This window comes from Perissodus microlepis, chromosome 6 (assembly GCF_051167445.1).
Source record: "Perissodus microlepis isolate ML-2025 ecotype Zambia chromosome 6, ASM5116744v1, whole genome shotgun sequence".
Taxonomy (NCBI): Eukaryota; Metazoa; Chordata; class Actinopteri; order Cichliformes; family Cichlidae; genus Perissodus; species Perissodus microlepis.
The window spans coordinates 22601345-22621106 of record NC_140466.1 but is presented as its reverse complement, the minus strand read 5'-3'; the positions used below and the strand labels follow the sequence as shown (position 1 = coordinate 22621106).

The 19762-nt window shown below is 38.4% G+C and overlaps 2 protein-coding genes across 3 annotated transcripts in view; one reads left to right on the top strand and one right to left on the bottom strand.

Moving 5' to 3' along the window:
• Positions 1 to 590: 590 nt before the first annotated feature.
• On the top strand, positions 591 to 7030 carry ppa2 (inorganic pyrophosphatase 2). The gene is made up of 12 exons (XM_084931513.1): positions 591 to 861; positions 3402 to 3466; positions 3545 to 3589; positions 3674 to 3727; positions 4246 to 4365; positions 4535 to 4621; positions 4857 to 4983; positions 5680 to 5807; positions 5921 to 6006; positions 6114 to 6183; positions 6298 to 6337; positions 6560 to 7030. Exons 1-12 carry the CDS (start codon positions 672 to 674, stop codon positions 6580 to 6582), a joined length of 1035 nt encoding a protein of 344 aa, XP_084787639.1. The 5' UTR covers positions 591 to 671; the 3' UTR covers positions 6583 to 7030.
• Positions 7031 to 7123: 93 nt separating this feature from the next.
• tet2 (tet methylcytosine dioxygenase 2) overlaps positions 7124 to 19762 on the bottom strand; it is a 29417-nt gene continuing 16778 nt past the window's right edge. Inside the window, exons 2-10 of one of the 2 annotated variants that reach the window (XM_084931512.1) lie at positions 15193 to 18165; positions 15024 to 15114; positions 14832 to 14925; positions 14538 to 14746; positions 14073 to 14223; positions 13889 to 13978; positions 12250 to 12387; positions 11672 to 12017; positions 7124 to 11254 (exon numbers count right to left, since the gene is read on the bottom strand). In XM_084931512.1, the coding sequence (XP_084787638.1) occupies positions 9900 to 11254; positions 11672 to 12017; positions 12250 to 12387; positions 13889 to 13978; positions 14073 to 14223; positions 14538 to 14746; positions 14832 to 14925; positions 15024 to 15114; positions 15193 to 18121 (5403 nt within the window). In that variant the 5' untranslated portion in view covers positions 18122 to 18165 and the 3' untranslated portion in view covers positions 7124 to 9899. Of the gene's footprint in view, positions 11255 to 11671; positions 12018 to 12249; positions 12388 to 13888; positions 13979 to 14072; positions 14224 to 14537; positions 14747 to 14831; positions 14926 to 15023; positions 18166 to 19762 lie in introns of both variants that reach the window. The other variant, XM_084931511.1, reaches the window with a different exon arrangement.

Sequence of the window (19762 nt, the reverse complement as noted above, 5' to 3'; positions counted from 1 at the left end):
TATTTCTATTGATACTCAGTGTGTGTGTAATATAACAATTTCAAGCTGACAGGCAGGAAGGTGGAGAAAAGGGACACAAAGAACAAAGAAAAAAGTAGAAAGACCTGAACGACAGCTAGGGGGCAGTAAAAATAAAGCTACTACCCATTACAATCCTTTCTGTGGTTGCTACACTAATTGTAAAATTAAGTTAGAAATAATTACTTCCGGTTAAAATACGATTTATTATTAATAAAATAAAACCAATGTATTGGTAACAGACGAACGACTGAACAGACTTGAGGTATGAGACCAGGCTACTTATACGTGACACTACACTATTATACCAAATAAAAAACAAAACAAACAAACAAGAAGATCGTGTTAAAGAAAAAAACGCTTCTACACTTTGGAGACTGTTTGAATTAAACAGACTAAACGCAGGTCAAATATGGGCCACTGTCTAAATATGCCTAAGAGTGCTGGTCTGAATATGGGAAAAATAAATAAAATATACAGTACATTCACACCTTCATGTAGAAACTGCGTCACACAAAACTACGTCCGCAGCTTTGGGGTGTTTTATTTTGAAACGCGCTGACCGGAAGCCCGCGGTTTCACGCCGAGGCTGTTGAAACAGAAGCTGGAGGACGGGAAGCAGGAACTAAGACGGGGGAAGTAAGAAGTGTACAATGAGAGCACTGATGTTACGCTCATCGGTCCGGTGTTTGGTGACAGTTTTCGGCACATTTTCCGCCTCTAGCCGCAAAGTTATTGCACAAGCAGCAGCTGTTTCGCACCAGTATTATTTCAGAAAAACGATGCACTATCAAACGGAGCAGAGAGGACACCAGAACTCTCCCGACTACCGGCTTTATTTTAGTAAGTTAATTTCCGCCATTGTGAAAGGAACCATGCCTGTTTTTTGCATTGAATGCTGCAGCTGGTTAGCACAGTCACAAAGGTTTGTGTCTGACCGTGTTGTGGTAACCATAAGTCGACATGCAGGTCAAGGTAAACGTTTGACCTTTGAGTTATGTTTCCTGCCCAAGCGGCTCTTTGCTTTCAGTGCCAAAATCCCGCTAACGCTAGCCGTCGTTGTCACGTGTTTTGAAAGTACGCATAAGGAGAAGCGAGGAAGAGGTGCGTGTTCCTCGTGGGTTGTACTTCCTGTTTGTTGGCCACGTGGATGCCAGTCATGCAAAACCTCAAGCAAAACCAAAAATGGATGCATTTCTATCATCAAGACACATCATATCAAGTCAAACCGTGTTGTAGATCATGAATTTTCTTTATCAAAATGTAACAACAGGGATGAAACCAGATATAAAGCTTTATTCAGGCACAGCAAAGGTCCATGCTTGACCCCAAAACCGCACTGGGGTTGAACTCGGATGTGGTGCTGTGTGATCACAATCTACACCTGAGCAGGGAACTCCAGTGCTTCCTCAGTGACAAAAGCCTAACTTAATTAAACAAATACATTTAGCTTCCTTAATTACACCACAGTATCTGTAAAATCGTGAACATTATTGTGATAAGAAAGAGAGAAGCTGAGAAACTAAAATAAACTATTCTGGTCCAGATTGTGAATGGCACTAAGCCCAAGCCAGGAGAGTGTGAGGAGTTGGGACAGTCCCGTTTGTTCACAGTACAAGGCACTGTTTTCTTGGAGTATTAAAATGTGTTGTATGACCTCACTGTTAGCGCTTTACTGCTGCATCAGTAAATTACCAGAAATTGTAAAAGTGCCACTTTTTAAATGAAAATGCAAGTATCAATAAACATGAATATTCAAGTTATAGTGTGCACGTGGTAGTAATGAGGAAACTGGACTGGAAATGAATGCATTTTTGCTTTTCATAATAATAATTGCTTTAAAAAAAGGGAACTTGAATCACAATTTTAAAGCAAGTGCTGTAATATTTGATTCGTCTTGTTTCAAGCAGAAGGCTGCAGACATGCACACTGCAGTGCACTAACGTGTGGGCTGCATGCATGGAAATGCACTGCAAAACGTACACCTGAGAGTGTGTTTGGGATTGAACATCGCTTTGGTACTGTGCATTAGAAAGGCAATTGTTCTTTTCCTGTTACTGTCAGTAATACAGGAACTTTTTAAAGCTTTGGCCACAATAGAAGGGCTGTACTGATGCCTGTGATTTATGTAGATAATTTATTATTGTTTAGTCAAATAATAAGACTCATGATGAAACTTTGTCAGAAGACTGAGCAGTTTAAATTAATAATTTCTTTTTCCCACCTGCATAATAATAATAACAATAATAATAATAATGATCAATGAATAGATTAACATCAAAAGTATTTGCACATTTATTGAACCCTGCAAAACTATCTGAAACTGAAAAGCTTTTAATTTTACCTCACTTTCTAGTTTCCTCCATTGGCATTGAGAAAGTAGAGTAATAGTGTACCTATGACTGGGCAGTATATCAATTAAAATATGTTTTCAAAAGATATTAGCCGACAGTGTCATTAATACTGTTATAGTTTGATGCTGTGTTTTGTAAAGCTGTTCTTCTGTAAAGCAGTGTTTGTAGGGTTTGCGTCTGTCCTCGGTGCACTGTCTGAGTGTAACCTCGTCCCTTGAAGCTTTGTTTTCCTGCACCAGTAATAGCTTAAACGCTTGACGGTATATATATTTGTCTTCTGTTCTGTTGCATGTGACAACATACACCAAAGTATGTTGTCACTTGATTTGTGGACAAAAGGACAAAACAGGGGTTGCCAGTCTACTGGGTGTGACTGTCATTTTCACTAACTGACTGAGGCAGCAGTTAATTAAGACCTTGTGTTTTTGGGAGGTAACATAACTGTTTTTGGTCAATGGAATCTGGTGGGACGTTAAAGTTTCACTTCCTTGTGGTGAAGAGCTTCCTAATGGGAGCTAAAGCAGTGGCAATTTCTGTGCCAGTCAGTTCTCCTTTTTGCTTGATGTTGTGCTTATTGCCGTCAACTGCAGGTAACACTGACTCGTCAGAACCTCATACAACCCCCACTTCAAAAGCTCAAGTAAACAGTCCCTGCCTGACTGATATGAGTAATACTTATGATTTTAAACACCAGGAACAAGTGGCACCCCAGTTTCTTTGAAATATGAACTATGACATCATTGTCATTATTATGATTTTTTTTCTTTGTATTTTATGCCGATTAGTCTGTTTAAAAAAAACTGTTGTGACATCTCTTATGATGTTTGTGTGGAAAGTGTCAAAATATAGATATCCATTCACCTCAAAAATAACAAGATTTAAGTTTTTGTTCCCTACACTAAACAGACATCTGGAATTCAATTGTAAAATATGGGTTAAGAGTAAAATGTTTATGCACAGAAGTACTTTGCTAAAGTTTTAATTTATGTTTTTTTTTTTTTTTTTTTTTTTTTTTTTTTTTTTTTTTAGAAACCACAGATGGGAAATACATTTCGCCATTCCACGATATTCCACTAATAGCAGAGACAGAACAGGTAAGGGTTAGAGAGCAAAGGTTTGTTTTCACTTGAATCTAATATTCTAACCATTTTTATTTATTTTATTTTCTTAAGGAAAATGATGCACCTGCTAAAAAGTCCAAGAAGAGTGAGAGTGAGGTAAAGTTCGATTAAGCGTTTCAGGTCACTTCTACCATCTAAAACAATCAGGATAATGTATTTGGCTTTCTTGGTTTCTCTCAGGTGCTCTACAACATGGTGGTGGAGGTACCGAGATGGTCAAATGCTAAAATGGAGGTAAGAATAGATAAAGTACAGTCATGTACATACATGCTACAGGTAAGGTATCACACATTACATTCTACTATACCCTATGACAACTGCTGTTGCACTGGAAAAAAGGTTATGATGCACAGTCATCTGTTTTTAAGAAATTGTAGTCGTGGTTTTGTTTTTAAGTCAGATAGCATAACGGCAACTGGAAGATACTTTATTTATCTTTAGATAAGCATTTGATGTGGCTTTTTGAGTTGTAACTGACTTACAAAACTAAATGTAACTCACCACAAGGAACTTTATACCGCATTTAAAATGTAATGGAATGAGTTGCCTCCTACTTCTGAAGTTAGAATAGCAGTGCCCTGAAGCTGTTTTCATTTAGCATGAAAGCTAAGCATGAAAGTGAAGTTTGGGGAGTTCCTGACATTTAAGAGGTGAAAGTTATTTACCTAATTTCTTCAGCTGCGCTTCAACAGTGGAAAAACAACAAACACGCACATAAAAACACACACCTTCATAATTGCTTCAATTCCCAGATTGCGATAAAGGAACCGCTGAATCCGATCAAGCAGGATGAAAAGAAAGGAAAGCTCCGATATGTTGCCAACATATTTCCCCATAAAGGTTACATTTGGAATTATGGGGCACTTCCACAGGTGAGGAAAAGCACAGTATGAGATGCATTAAGCCTTCTTCTTCTTCATTTTCATCATATCTGTTTCAAAATAACAGTACTGCAGTTCATTTTGTTGTATTTAAATATATTCCAATAATTATATTTTACAAATACCTGCATGATTGTTTTCTTACATGCTTGAACTGAAGACGTGGGAAGACCCGGGCCAGAAAGACAAAGAAACTAATTGCTGTGGTGACAATGACCCCATTGATGTTTGTGACATAGGCACCCAGGTAATACAGCTTAAAACTGTACATTGATTTTATTAGAGACATTCTATTAGGTACCCCTTTCTAGGATTGCTAGCAAGTCATATCTAATGAATCACGAGTCTTAGATATTTGTGTTAACAGTTAGGTTGAACAGGTGCACCTAATGATGTGGTCAGTGAGTGTATATACATGTGCAATTTATGTAGTATTGCTTTTTATTAATTGATGATTTATTATGTGTTGTTTGGTTCTTCAGGTGTGCTCTACTGGTCAGGTTATCCAAGTAAAAGTGCTTGGCATCTTGGCCATGATTGATGAAGGAGAAATGGACTGGAAGGTCATAGCTATCAATGCTGAAGACCCTGATGCCAAAAATCTAAATAGTGAGTGTTTTAAACTAATGAAAGTCAAGAACTGGTAACATGTAATTAATTTAACATACGTTAGTAATTATTAGTAATTATTTTACTGTTTCATGGCAGCAGAAAGATTAAGGCAGATTCAAAATGATTGTTAAAGTGATCTGCTCTCTACCCTGATTCAAAAATACCATTTCATTTTCATCTACTTATTCTATACAAGAAGATTAAGCACATGTAGAGCTGTTTAAGGTTAGCTATGCAGCCAGTATGCACTACTTGTCAGATTTGCATTTGCCCACGTACCAGGAGCGAGATACTAATGTACCTGCCCATTTCAGATTCAGTTGATTGTTTATCCAACACAGACATCATGGGAGAAATGCAGACTTGCACTCTGTAGTTAAAACACTTGGCAAAGTCTGTACCCTGTGGAGATTTTGCTGTAAACATTGTTGTGTTTATATTCAACGTGTCTTTCCAAAACACACTGTACCCTAGCCAACATGTTTAATGCATTTCTTAACCTCATACAGCATGTTCTAAATATTGTTAACCCTGCATTCATTTTAACTTGAATCCTGTTGTTGTATTAGTGTTGTATAGCTACATTTTGTCATAAATTATAATCTTAGAAACTGCTAACTGTAAATTTTCTCACTGAATATTTGCTGCACAATTTAGTTCCCAAATTCATGTTATTGAATGTGTTTTCTGCAGATATAGAGGATGTCCGCAAGAACCGACCCGGTCATTTAGAGGCCACTGTTGAGTGGTTTAGGAAATATAAGGTGCCGGATGGAAAGCCTGAAAACAAATTTGGATTCAATGGGGAGTTCAAAGACAAGGTACTTACTACCTTTGTAACAATGATATGACATGACAGTCTGCTACTAGTTACAATCCATGCAGTTAGCGAAAGAGGCAGTAAAAACAAAATAGTCTCTATCTCTGTTGATAGGACTTTGCAGTTGAGATCATTAAGTCCACCCACGAGCACTGGAGGGCACTAGTACAGAAGCAAAAAAATGCTGGAGGAATTGACTGGTAAGTTAGTTGAAGACAAAACTCCTGCTTTATGTGTTTGCATATGATGTAAAGGTGTAACTGGCTATGAAAGTATAATGAGCACTACTCTTTGCTTTTTTCTTCAGCAAAAACACGTTATGTTGTGATAGCCCTTGCAGATGTACCACTGATGAGGCCAGAGAAGTAGTTCAGTCGGTAAGAACTTTACTAGCTCTTGTTTCACACTATTGGTAGCCATTGCAGCAGTAAGATATAAAGCTACACGATGAGTAAGTGTGGTAGGTTTATTTTTATATTTTCATTCTCCAGGCTCCTGCATTTGGCAGCGCATATCCTGTGTCTCCAGAGGGTAAGTTTAAAAAAAAAAAAAAAAAAGACTTAATATATTAATATATTTCTAGCTACATAAATTAATCGATGAATAAATAAAAGTGAGAGAGAAGAACGTATTCCAAGAATCATACTTGGATTTCCACACAGGGAAATTGCTTTGCAACAGTTGTTCAATTACAAAAATAAAAGAGATACATTTTAAATAATTCTTTGCCATTCTAAACCTCTTCTTGCACAGTGGAAAAGTGGCATTTTGTCTGACTCTCCCAAAACAGCATGGATACAGTCAAAACGTCTGAAAACCTAATGAGGGATTCTTCTGCATTCTTATTTTGTATGGAGCCATTTTAAAGAGAGCCATCGACACTCTGTTATTTGTTGAATAAAAGAAACACACCAAGTGAAGAATTGGGCTAAAGTACCAGACTTGAAGTCGGGTCTGATTTATGGTGCCACAATTGACACGTGTTTGAATTTTTTGCTAGTATGCCAATTATCATTTGTCATGGGGGGAAAAAGGACTCCTTTTTTATGATTGTGAATCATGCTGTATTTGTATTCCAAGACTGTTGTGGCCATGTCTAGTTTATATTTATATAGTCCTCTAATTCCCTGTACAAATGTAATTGTTCTTGCAGATACAGAACCACACACTTTATATGTAACAAGTAAACGTTTGGATAAATTAAAAGGAAACTCTTAAACATTATGTGTGTTTTATAAGTTCACATCGTAAATTTCAACTTGTGGATAAAACACAGAATTTAGATATTGTGATTAACTTGGAAGTAACAAATAAAAGTGCTTTAAATAAATATAAATTTTATTTAAAAAAACACCCACATATCAGCAACATCAGGAATGATATAATAAACAGCTTTCAAATAAACTGCATTCAGTACATTACAATACTTACAGTATTAATACCCATCCTCAATTTGATTTTCTTTTTTCTTTTGTAGCATACCAAACTTCAAGAGAACTAGGGAAGCTTTAAAAAAGTAAAATTACAGGCAAAAAGTTGCACTTTTTTTTTTTTATACCTTTTAGTGTCTAACTGCAAAAAGACCAAGTGTGTATGAACTGCTGGCTTAACCTTTGAGATGAGCATACTAGCTAAGCCCAGAAAATCATTCAAGTAATGTTGACTCACTCAGAATCACTCTGAAGCATCTTCAAGTATGGCTATGCTTTTTAACCCGCTATTTCTTACTACACCTTGGCTCTCTCAACAACGACCTGCTACTGTAGCTGGGTACTGTACAATGAAATTTAACATTTCTATATGATTATTTTTACAGAACAGATTAAAAAAAAAAACTAGAACTACTGACTGAACTATGGTGATACTATAACTGTAACCATTGCAGTGACAGTGAGTGTAATATTTACAAAAAACTTTCTGGATTATCTAACCAAAATCATTTTAACTTGGGAAAGGGTCTCAAAGGACGAGCTATGGTAGAATTGACAAACAAAAAGAACCAACATGAACATTGAAGAATGAGTTATACTCCTGAAATACAAATTCTTGGTATGTACATTGTGACATAATTTATTTTTTTTTAACACATAAACAATCTGTTTAAATAAAACATTTTGAAATTCTGCATTACATTTTTTTTTCCTGAAAAAGAAATGAAGTGCTTTAAGAAAATGAATATTGAAAAGTGGGGTGAGTTGTTGCTTTAGCATGACTGTCATTAATTTAATTACATTAATTAAATCAAATAGATTGGGAAGAAGTCATTGTACAGTTGCTTAGTGGTTATAAATAAATGTCTACACAGGCACAAAGATGTGCAACTATTTTAATCACTGCTCTGGTCTTGCTTCGTAACATAAGCAAAAAATTGCTTTTTGTTTTTTTTTGTTTTTTTTTAAAAGTCAATATCGTTCCCTTTAGTCAGCTCAGTGCATATATGTTCAGATTACTATTACCTCCATTCTCCTTGCTAAAATATACGTACAAAACTGCAGGAAAGTATATTTTTCCACACAAAATAATTTTGTGTGAAATATAACAAACAAGAACCATATTGGGATTCAGGATGCAATGGCAAGTCCCTGAATATGAAAAAAAACAACCACATTAATACAGGCAATGCAGATGTACACAAAATTAGTTGAAAATGTCCCTGATTTTTGCAGTAATATTAAAGATTCAAGTTCAAGTAATACTTTCTTGCAGATTCATAAGAAAGTAAGAAATGAACTTTTATGCCTTTTGGTGGCCTGAATTTTAAGTGTGATCAACATTTTGAAAATAATAAACGAATAAAGAAAGAAAAAGATGTTATAATCCTATTGCCAAATGTTTGAGGTATATGACAGGTTTGTACTGTACACTATTTAAAAGCCTTCTCACCTCCCAAAGAGTCTCACATTTTATGTTTCTAGTAGGTTGAGTAGCACCTTATGAATAGATTCATTTGAAACCCAAAGAAATACAGTGAAACAGGCTGTTAGCATTCTTTGCAACAAAAAATCTCTAACAGGAATTCCAAAAGGAATATTAATTTACTGTACAAATCTCACCTGTTTATCTTACAGTTAGATTACAATAAGTAAAGACCACACAGCAAGCCAGCTGCCCTCTGAAACTGACACTGAGCTTACCCAGTATCATGTTTCTCAGTGTTTAAAAAGCACATTTACTAAGCACCACAGAAAAATCTACATGTAATATTCACAATCACCAGGTGTGTTCAATTAACCTGTTGTAAGGAACGTTTAAAAAAAAATTGATAAACAAAGGAACCCTGGAAAAAGAACCAGAACAACCGAGATCTTTCTCTGTTTTTTTTTTCTTTCAAAAATGCACCATAAAAGAATGGCTCAATTTACAGTAAAAATGACATAGGAAAGTGAAAGAAGCACCAGCAATTGATAAAACTGTTAAAACTTTTGCATGGACACCTTTATGGATTGTTCATACAACCCCCAAGTCCTTACAAATTCATGAATGTCACAATGTGTTGCTTAGAAATGACATGCTGTCAATGCAGACATATGCTTTTACCAGATCTTATAATTTAAAGGTACTACCAAAACTTTTTTCAGCTTCAACTATCATTACCAAATGTGTTTTAAAAAACACTGGCTTTTCAAAAAAGCATTTTGTATATTGGCATGATATTTCCGGTGTCCTGCTGACATTTATCTGTGCAGTTAGTGTAAAGGCATTTGAATTAAAATAAAAGGTAATAAGCATAATTTTTTAGCACCGTGAATGTTGTCATTTACAAAAAGTCAGTGTTTTATGCCAAGATTACATCTCCAAAAAACTTTGAAAGAAAAATAAAAACCACCAAAAATCACTCTTTACAGCTAAAATAGATCCGTGTGTATCAGAGTAAAAGCACCAGAGAGTTTGTATCTTGCAAAAGTTACCAAAGAAGAATAAATACAACCTTTGTAGGGTAAACGGGTAAAGCTTGATTGTTAAAGAGGTGAAAGGTGATTTGTAGCTCATCTAATCACAGGTTCCTTTTACAACAAAAGGGTGATGGGAGGGCATTGGTGCCTGTGGTCTTGTTTGTCATAGCACCTTCAAGGGTCTTCTTAATGAGTGTTTTCTACGCAAGCTGGCTGTAAGGCCCTGTAACCTTGGTGAAGGCGTACGGAGATGTACTGACATACGTGTTTGTTGTGCATGACAAAGATCCCTCCATTAGTGCCTTGATATAACGTTTGTAAGGAGGCTCCCCTGTGGTCTCTGATGACTCTAGATGCTCACGTTTAGGCCCCTTTTTGCTGGTCTTGCTAGGAGTCCCCTCACCGCCATTCCTCTCTGCTTCTTCTTCTTTCTCTCTAGCCTTTTCTGCCATCTTTGCTTCCCACAGTGCCAAACCATGCTTGGCTTCATTCAAATTTTTGTGCTGGTAGAACACTAAGGAAATACGGGTTGGGTGGGTGCGATCTGGATTTTTAAGGGGCGTTGTCGCATGGAGCTCCCGTTTTGCACACTCAATAAGGACAGAGCCATGGCTAGGTGCCACAGCCACTCCACCAATATCAGGGTCTAAGAAATTGTGCTCGTTGTCTGACCACAGCTCTGGCTTTTGCGGCGTGGTGGGTGTCTGTGGTGTTCCAGGCTCCAGCTTGATACTGGAACCCATGAGGCTTCCATTTGGCAACCTTAACCCTGACTGTGTTTCAGGGTTTAAACACATACTGCCAGACTGAGCAGAAAGCATTTGCGGACCAGGCATACCCATCTCTGCTTTGATTTGCAAATGGAAAGGATCTTGGCCTGGGGACAGCATTTGAGGGTTCTGGGGCAGATATGGATTTGGGCGTTCTCCAAACCGATTGCCTTTGCTCATAGCAGTTTTGTAATCTACGCCTGCATGGGCTGAGGATGCTCTTGAGAGGGGGTCCATAAACCGGGGATCTGAGACGCTGTTAGGAGTATAAGGTCCATAAGGTCGCATGGGAGGAACTGGTCTAATGCTGCTGGCATTATAACCATTGACCTGTAAGCCTGGCTCACCATATCTTGGTGGGTAATTGACCTCATAACGCCGTATACCATACTGCTGCTCTGAGTAAAGTGTCGGCCGTTGTTGTCGATACATTTCTAAGTGCTTTGGGTTTGGGGGATAATATGGATTGTAGTTGTCAAATGGAATTCCTCCATTACATTGATAACCTAGGTATGGACGATTGGATGCATTCATGTATGAGTTTGATGCATGGAGTGGGGAAGGATAAGGGCTGGAAGATGATGGCTGATGGGGATATATACTGCCTGGCTTTGAAGTGCTTGGAAAAGACCCATTATGGTTGGGAAACCTGGAGAAAGCAGCATTTGTTGAGCCAGGATAAGGAGGGAGAATGCTCTGGTGGTGTTGCTGCTGCTGATGGACCCCTAGGGGGTGTTGTGGCTGACATGACTGACGGGTTGCTCCTACAGCACCTGGAATAAGTCCTGGAAAACAAAATCCATTGCGTCACCTTTTGTAAAATCATTATTTGTGGGTCTTTTGGTGTTCAATTTAGTGTTCCAACAATATGTTGCTACAAAGAAAAACATGTTTAACGCTTTCCCCCACAAAGACACATTTGACAACCTACACTGTACCATTAATGAAAAGTTATATGTCTACATAAATCAATAAAGATGTAATGTTTTATTTATTGTTTTAGAATACATTTCATGTTTTTCCAACGGTAAAACCTGTCCAACCTATACAGCCCTGGTAAGCTGTATAGGCATAGAGCACCCTCACTAACTTCTGATGCACACCTCATTTTGTTCTGGAAGCAAGCCTGAAATATGACAGAAACTGCTCAGTTCAGAGAAATCAAGGGATACCTATGAAGAGAAAATAATTTGTTACCCTACCTGCCATTGGATTGCTCTGAGTAGAATTCTCAAAAGTGCCAGCTTTTGATTTGGCCTTCTCTCCTTTATCATTGGAGCTTTCCAGAATGGCATTCTTGTTGGCAGCTGCTTTCTTAGCATCCAGCTTTTTTTGTCGGCAAGATTTAGCAGGCTCTGCAAGCATGCGCACCTGGCGGCGGAAAACACTGAGAACTTGGATAGCCCCTGACTTTATTTTTTCTTGTTGACCTTCCTCACTTCCAAATTCATCAGTGTTGGAAGCTTTATAAAGAGGTAAAACATGAAGCTGCTCATCCTCTGGAATCTTTCCAATCCCTCTGTTATCCTCCCTCGTTAATGTACACACCTGAAAAAAATAAAAGAATTACTATCTGAATTAAATGGCTTTTGTTGGGGGTGTAGCAGTGATAACATAACATAAATAACTTGTTATTTATATATCCGCCATATCTGAAGTTTTGCTTTGATGAGGTGTTGTGGCAGAGTAGCTTGACGCGCAGGTTGAATTTATGCAAATTTATTCAACCTGCATTTTTCTAAAGTACTTAGAAAAATGTGTTTCCCTTTTTTATCCTTACCACAGTGCTGCCACCCTGCATGTTGTGGAGGTCTCTATGAGCATGGGCACAGAAATCCATACAAGCAGTAACCCCAGAGAAAGGACGGCCATCCTTGAGCCCAAGACGGCAATCCAAAGCCCTATGTTCATGTTCCACCTGTGTTCAGGGACAAAAAGAAGTTAATTTAAATAAGCTGCCTAAAAGTTTGTGAAGGTCACTACAAAAAACAACAAAATGATAAGCCAACATAAGGTGGTCTACCAGGGTAGCATAAATCACTTATGACAATTCTTCAAAACTGTTTACACAAAGACAATTTTTACAGTTCCTTTATTTTATGTTTTGATATAGACCACATGATTCCCCTCGGATTTTCCATGGGTGTTCAACTAGGCCGAGATCAGCTGACTATAAAAGTATAATTTATGGTGCACATCATTTTACATTTAGTGATTTCTCTTACCCTATAAATGAGGACATTTTCATTATAGAAGAAATGACACCATCGAGATAGAAATGTTCCATCAGGATAAAGATCTTCACTCGTATTGCCTCTTAGGTTTTAGTAACCCACTCACTTTACAGTGACTGTTTACAGTGATAAACAGACCTAAGTTATGCACTTGCAGCATAGCAGAGCCACTGGATACCCTACGTCTGTAGCTCAAGTATTCAGGCCTGTACAGGCTGTCTAATGGAAACACGTGCACTAATATGCAGATGGATAAATTCTCTAAGTTGATCACTTTTTTTCACATACCATAAATATATATCAGTGTTTGCAATGAATGGTTTTATGCTACTATATTTCTCTCTGCGTAACTGACTGTTTATATTTAAAGAGTCTACTTCCTATTTTGCCATTCTCAATTCACTGAGGAAGAGTTGTTTTTCTGTTTTTTTCATATCTTTTACAAAAGAAGTTGCATCACAGTCAGTATTGTTTTAATTAAGCAACCAGTCATTGTTTTACTAATTTAGTATTTGATGATTTTAGCGATTAGTGATTTATTTTATGATTTAGGCTTCTTTCATCTGTGCATCAACAGAGAATGCACTGACTTAGATTTTTTTTTTTCCTTTGTTCCATTGATCTAGCATTTTCATACATGCCAGAGAACAAGATTGAATCTTGGCTGCTTAACAGTAATATACAGCTTTCCTGTAAGAAAGGTCTATAAAAATTTGGACAAGGACACAGGTTTTCTTTGCCTCTGTACACCACAAACACTGATCTTAAATCAAACAATCTAGATGTGATAAAAGAGTTGACTTTAGGCTGTCATTGAAAGCAATAGATTTTATTAAAAAAAATATGTAGTTGGGCTTTTTTTTTCGTACTTTTGAGCTTTAGAGAATAAAGCACTGTACCAAAATGGCTGTAATTTTGAAAAAGTTGCAGTGTCATTTTTAAGAAACTCCCAGAATTAAAGTGGAAAGCCTTCACATCTTGATTCTTTGATTTAAAATCCCCTCCAGTGGATAAAATTCTCCAAATACTTCCCTGTTTGCAATTTGCATTAGCCACATATAAATATATGTGCAGTATGTAAATGTTAATTGGTTTAGGTTTTACAAGGTAATAAGAAACTGTATTTTAGTTTAAGAAAGAAAGAAAGAAAGAAAGAAAGAAAGAAAAATATGTCCAGATATTCACCTGGTTTCCATAAGCTTCAGGTGCCATAGTTTTATACAAGGGAGCCAGTAAAGTTGCCAGATTTTGAAAGTTGCTCTCCACTCTCTCTTCCTAAATGGAAAAATGTAAGCCATTAAGATGAATTGCATGTCAGCTTAATCAAGGTAAACACAATGTGATTAATATTTTAAACTTCAAAAAGTACCTCCTTCACATCATCTCCAAGTAACTTGAATTTTCTTGGGACTTTGCTCCGGGCAAACTTGCAGCCATTGTAGTACATGCTCCAGGAACAGCCAAAGGAGAATGATGCTCCACAGGCTTCAGGATCTAATCCCTGGCATGCACATGTCCTCCTGCAAGGGCAGAGCAAAAATTAGGACTGTGATAGTCAGAATGATAATCTCATGATCAAAGGGGGAACTGGACTTGAAGCAAAAAACCAAAAAGTAATGAACAGAAATACATAAAAGCAAAGGCATTAACTATATTTTCCATGGACGCAAAAAACAAACAAACTGAAAACTGTTTGGTTTAGAGAATGGTGGAATATTTTGGCGCTGGCAAGGAGATCCTTAAGATACAGTTTTTATATTATATAAATATGTGATAGCAAATATTAGATAAAGTCTGAGTGGCTAAATGTGATTTACACAGTGGTGTCACTTACTCCTCATTGAGAGCACAGCGTCTCTGGGTGAGGGTTCCATGTTTTGTTAGAGTTTCACTTAGCTCGAGGTAGAGGCGGTCAGCTAGACTTGGCAGAATCCCTTCCCAAACTAGAATTACAACAATGATGCAGGTTGTTGCACATCTGTGGCCAGGGCGTTCCCGCACCAAAACCAATAGCTTTTCTTCTACACCGGATCGACGAATCACCTGAAATGATGAAAAGTATGGGAATATATGCACACAGAGATATTTAAGGGAAGTCTCAGGGGGAGTATAGAAAAAATATTTGTACCCATTTGGCTATGGGGCATCCTTGTGTACTTTTTCCTTCCTTCCCGGTGTATATTACTTTCTCAATTCTGATGGCGCGCCCTGTTAGGCCAGACCTTTAAAGCAGAATAAAAGCAATTAAATTAACACAGGTAAAACTGTACACTGTAGCTATGTAACAGTCATATTATTCCACTTCAGATTTTTTGTTAACCTTTTTTCCATCATTTCCCGTATGCCAGCAATGCTTGGTGCTGCCCCCAAATGAGTGTAGTATGGGCCTTCATCCTTCTCACTGATTTGTTCTAGGCATAAAGCAAAACATATTAATATATACAATACAACTGGTCCATCCTGTTTTAGGCTGAACTTAAGAGACTTACCAACACAGTGGCAGGATGCAATATCATACTGTGTTTTCATTGGGGTGTCTAAAAGATTCTTTATAGGGGTATTCAATAGCTTCACAGGAGAATCCACAAAACTTTGTAGAAGTTGTTCCTTCTTAGGGGTGGAATCAGGTGTTTTTTTAAGAACTTCAGTGGATGAGGCAAGTGCTGATGATTCTACTCCATTCACATCGGTTTTGGTTGACAGGATTGTGACAGGCCCAGAAGATTCTACTTTGACTTTATTCAATGCATTGATGACAATGGATTTTTTCTCAAACACAGGTGAAAGCTGGTATTGTCTCAGGCTTTGTTCCATAGAGGCTATGATACTTGCCTGCTTCTTACTTTGCTCACACAGAGATTGTTGGTTTTCCTGCTTAATTTGTATTCTACCTGCCTCTTGCATGTGTATCTGATGCTCCTGGTTCTGTAACCCAGATATTTCAAATCTGGGTCCATTTTCCATTTTCACAGCTCTCTGGATATGTTTAGGGTCACTAGAGTTCTGAGGGGTTTGAGGAGAGCCCTGGCGTTCTTGCTTTTGTAACAGGTGCATACGTAGGGCTGCATGCCTCTGAAAGTCTACGTGGGGACCTGCCGGTCCCAGAGGTAGTTGAGGTCCCCTTTGGAACTGAGTGCAAGATGTCTTCAGCTGCTGTTCAGCTTTGGGATACATTTGTTTTGTGACCTGTTGGCTTAAAGCACCTTGTGGTAAATGAGGTTGTGACTGTGTGGAGTTTGGGGGAAAGTCCACGTGGTTGGGCTGGTGGCAGTGGCTTTTAGGCTGCTGTGGTTGAAATTGCTTGAGGTTAGTGCTGCCTGAGTTTGGTGGATACTGCCTTTGATGTTGTGACATCTCTACTGTGTTAATATTACTAAATGTTGCATGGTCATTTTGCTGGACGTGTTGGTTACTGGATTGAGCAGGACCATTTCCAAAAGGCTGATTGGATTGAAGGAGCTGCTGACCTGGCTGAGGCTGACTGTGAGGTCTGTAACTGGGAGACTTTAGTTGCTGCGCTTCGAATTGTGGTGGCTGGGACATTGGCCGTTGGAGCTGACAGTGCTGTTGTTGCTGTGTTGCCAAAAACCCAGGTGACAATATTTCCTGGAGGTCATTGTCCTCACATAAGCGCTCTGACTGCATCTGGGAGTGGTAGCGACTGTCAACTTGTTGATTTTGAGTGAAGTTTTGCTGCTCTGGCATTTTCTGGGCTAAAGACTGCTGCATTTGAGCTCCTTCAGAATTTGATTGCTGCCACTCAGAGGCAGTGTTGTGCTGAGCTGAAGCACAATTAGTTTGCATTGGCAGATAATCCTGCTGTTTCTTCTGGAAGTTAGACCCCTGGCTGCCATCAGAGAAAACCCTCTGTGTCTGAAATCTTTGCGTTGGGTTTGGCTCAAACATCTGGCCATGATCCGGGGGGTTAGCTGTCTGCTGTTCTGACATAGACTTAGTAGAGAAGTTCCTCCACAGATCCTGCTCTTGTGCCTGAGATGATGGGCCACTTGTTGGTGGCTGTTGGGAATGTGAAGAATTCAGTTCTCTCCAGCCTCTCTGGTTAGGGGTAGAACAAGATAAATTGGCTCTCTGCTGAGACATGTTTTCCATCCCGTTTTCTATACCAGTGTGGTGTAACTGTTGGAGTCTGGATCCCATGGGTCCCTGACTCTCAGCTCTAAGTGGGTTTACAGCATTTTCTTGAAAGTTCTGGGTTTGAATCCCATAGTGGCGATCCCTATCAGTGCCATGCTGCAGATGCTGACTAGATGTGTTTTCCTCACCTTGCCCCAGTTTCTGTGTCCCAGAACTGGGAAAGGACTCGTATTCTGCCTCTGCTGGCTGTAGGGAACTATTGCAGTTTGGAAAGGAACTGCCGTTAAACTCCTGGTGGGCTTTTACATATATGCCTTGATGACGTGTGTCATCCTGATAACACTGCGCACCATTTGGATGCTGTTGTGGGATTTTGGCATTATTTGTAGACAGGATCATGCCTGACAGCTGTCCCAGAGCCAGTTCCTCACCAGAATAAGATGGTGTTGACTGCTGATGTTGTTGTGTCTGCTGGTCGTCTGCTCCAAAATTATTGGAGTATCCATTTAGTACATAGTTGACAGAGTTATAATTGTTGCCTCCTTCAGTATTTCCAGATGCCTGAGCCTGCTGTTGCTGTGAGCCAGGCATCTGTGCTGAATTGGGCAATCCTGAGGTCATAGGGGGAAGTTGAGCACCTTCACTGGACAGTTTATCAGGCAGTGAATTATTGACAGCATCTAATTGTGACCCAGATGTTTGTGGTGCAATTGAGACTTGCTCAGGATAATACTGAGACAAAGTTTTCTCTAACAAATCACCTGGGGTGCTTTCTATGGTTGAGGGAGATGATACAGCACCATTTGGAACTTGTTTATTTCGTGGCACACAGAAAATATCTCTGTTACGAAAATTGCAGTTCCTGCTATCGAACTTAATATCTGACGTTTGGGAATTGCATCCAAATGCATTTGTTGTTGTCAGTTCAGGAAACTTTTCCAATAAATCTGAACTTATGTCATCCTTTCCTTTAATCTCAGAATCAATTTTTGTTTTCTTGGACTGATGGACCAATAAGGACTGTTCAGTAAGTGCATGCTTTAACTCTCCATTCATCAGTTCTCCATTCATGATGTAGGATCCTTGATCCAGCAACCCTTGTTCTGAAGCAGGGTTGTTGCAGTTCTCCCTGTGCCTTTTTAAAGTGTTGGCATCAGTGCTGGGTTTATAATGGTTCCAGTTTTTATCCCCAGTGATCTGCAGAGAATTTCCCTCTGAAAACTGGCCTCCATTCTGGAGTTTATGAGGGATGTTGTGAGATGTGCCAAATTGCTCTAATATCAAACTTTCTTCCTTCTCATGTCTCTTCTCTTCTGTTTCCATCTGGCCTGCTCAGAGTCCATACACAAGGCTGCCCTCTGTCCGTCCTGAAAGACAGGAAGGAAATTGCTATTGAAATGATTTAAATATAAACATATTTTTTTAAATAAGATTTTTTGTCTTTTGCAAACAGTCATAAAACTATTGTGTTAAAATGATTAGTCCTCAGCAAAATTTGATCGTGCACCTATCCATTAGAAATACAGGTCAAGGTTAGGTCAGGGATGTGTCAACAGTTGTAATGCATTGTGAAAGAAAATGCATCCATGCTAATACTAAAAGGACAAAAATGGCTGGGTGGTGTAGAGCAGCGTTCCCCAAACTTTTTTGCGCCACGGACCGGTTTAATGTCAGACAATATTTTCACGGACCGGCCTTTAAGGTGTTGTGGATAAATACAACAAAATAAAATGATACGACCAAGACAAAAACTTTGGTATTTTGTAAATATAATAATAAACGCAAATTCATTGTGTCATTGTGTAAATTTATTAGCAGCATCCTCTTGAAATGTGCCAACAACTTTGAGAGTAACATCCTCCTCTCTGCCCCTTAATGCTCTCTGGTCTCTATGGTAACGCATAAATATTTCTTTCAAAATAACACAACTAAAACATGGGAAAAGGGTTAACGATGAAAACCCTGAAAACCATAAATTTCACACCCGAGCCTCAACTCTCGCGGCCTGGTACCAAACGACTCACGGACCGGTACCGGTCCATGGCCTGGGAGTTGGGGACTGCTGGTGTAGAGATAGTGTAATATGCATTTGCCCTATATATAGTTCGATACCTTTTATTTCTGCATCCTAAACAAATGAGGCAAAAATTGATTTACCCAAGAGCACCAGATTGATTTTTAAGTGTAGCCTCATTATTATGTTTTTGTGTAAACCTTTGTGTAAAGTCTTTTCATTTCAGTCCTTTAACGCCACCCATATTTATTTAAATATTTTTATGACTCACATTTACACTGCTAACAAACTGTTAGTGTTACTAAGTACTCTTAAATTAGAGGCCTATTTTTGAATATAGCACATAGTGTAATGTATTTAAGCTGGGTACTGAATGTTTATCAGATGACAGCAGGACCTTTCATAGACTTCACCTCCCTCTGTTAGACTGTGAGTTACATTTTTGAACTGATCATGTCAACGAAAAGTGTCTTGAAAGTACTTGATCAGTTGTTCTGTGACATTTTAAGTGCAGGCTTGCCTATTAATGCACACCTATCAGCCTATAAGCTCTCTTTCTAGTCATTGTTCGTGCTTTTGTTGCCATGTCTTGGATCAACTGCAGGCTTTTCATGGTGCCTGTTAAATTACAATAGTCCAGTCTACAAGTGACAAATGCATTAACTAATTTTTCAGTATCACTTTCAGTATGTCTCCCATTTCAGTTTCTAGTTATGAAGATGAGAGATATTTGTTTAGTGTAAGCAGTAAAGGATATATCCTGGTCAAGATTCCTGTCAGTGTTGGTGAAAACGAGGATGATGCCATCCAGTCTATGTATCCCTTTAGACACCATGTTTGTAAAATGTTTATGTTAAATACAATCACAGTTCAGTTCCAATAGACAGGCAGTCAGAGTTTTGTTCTTTTCTAAGTTTAATTTAAATTCTAGAGAATTATACCTATGTATA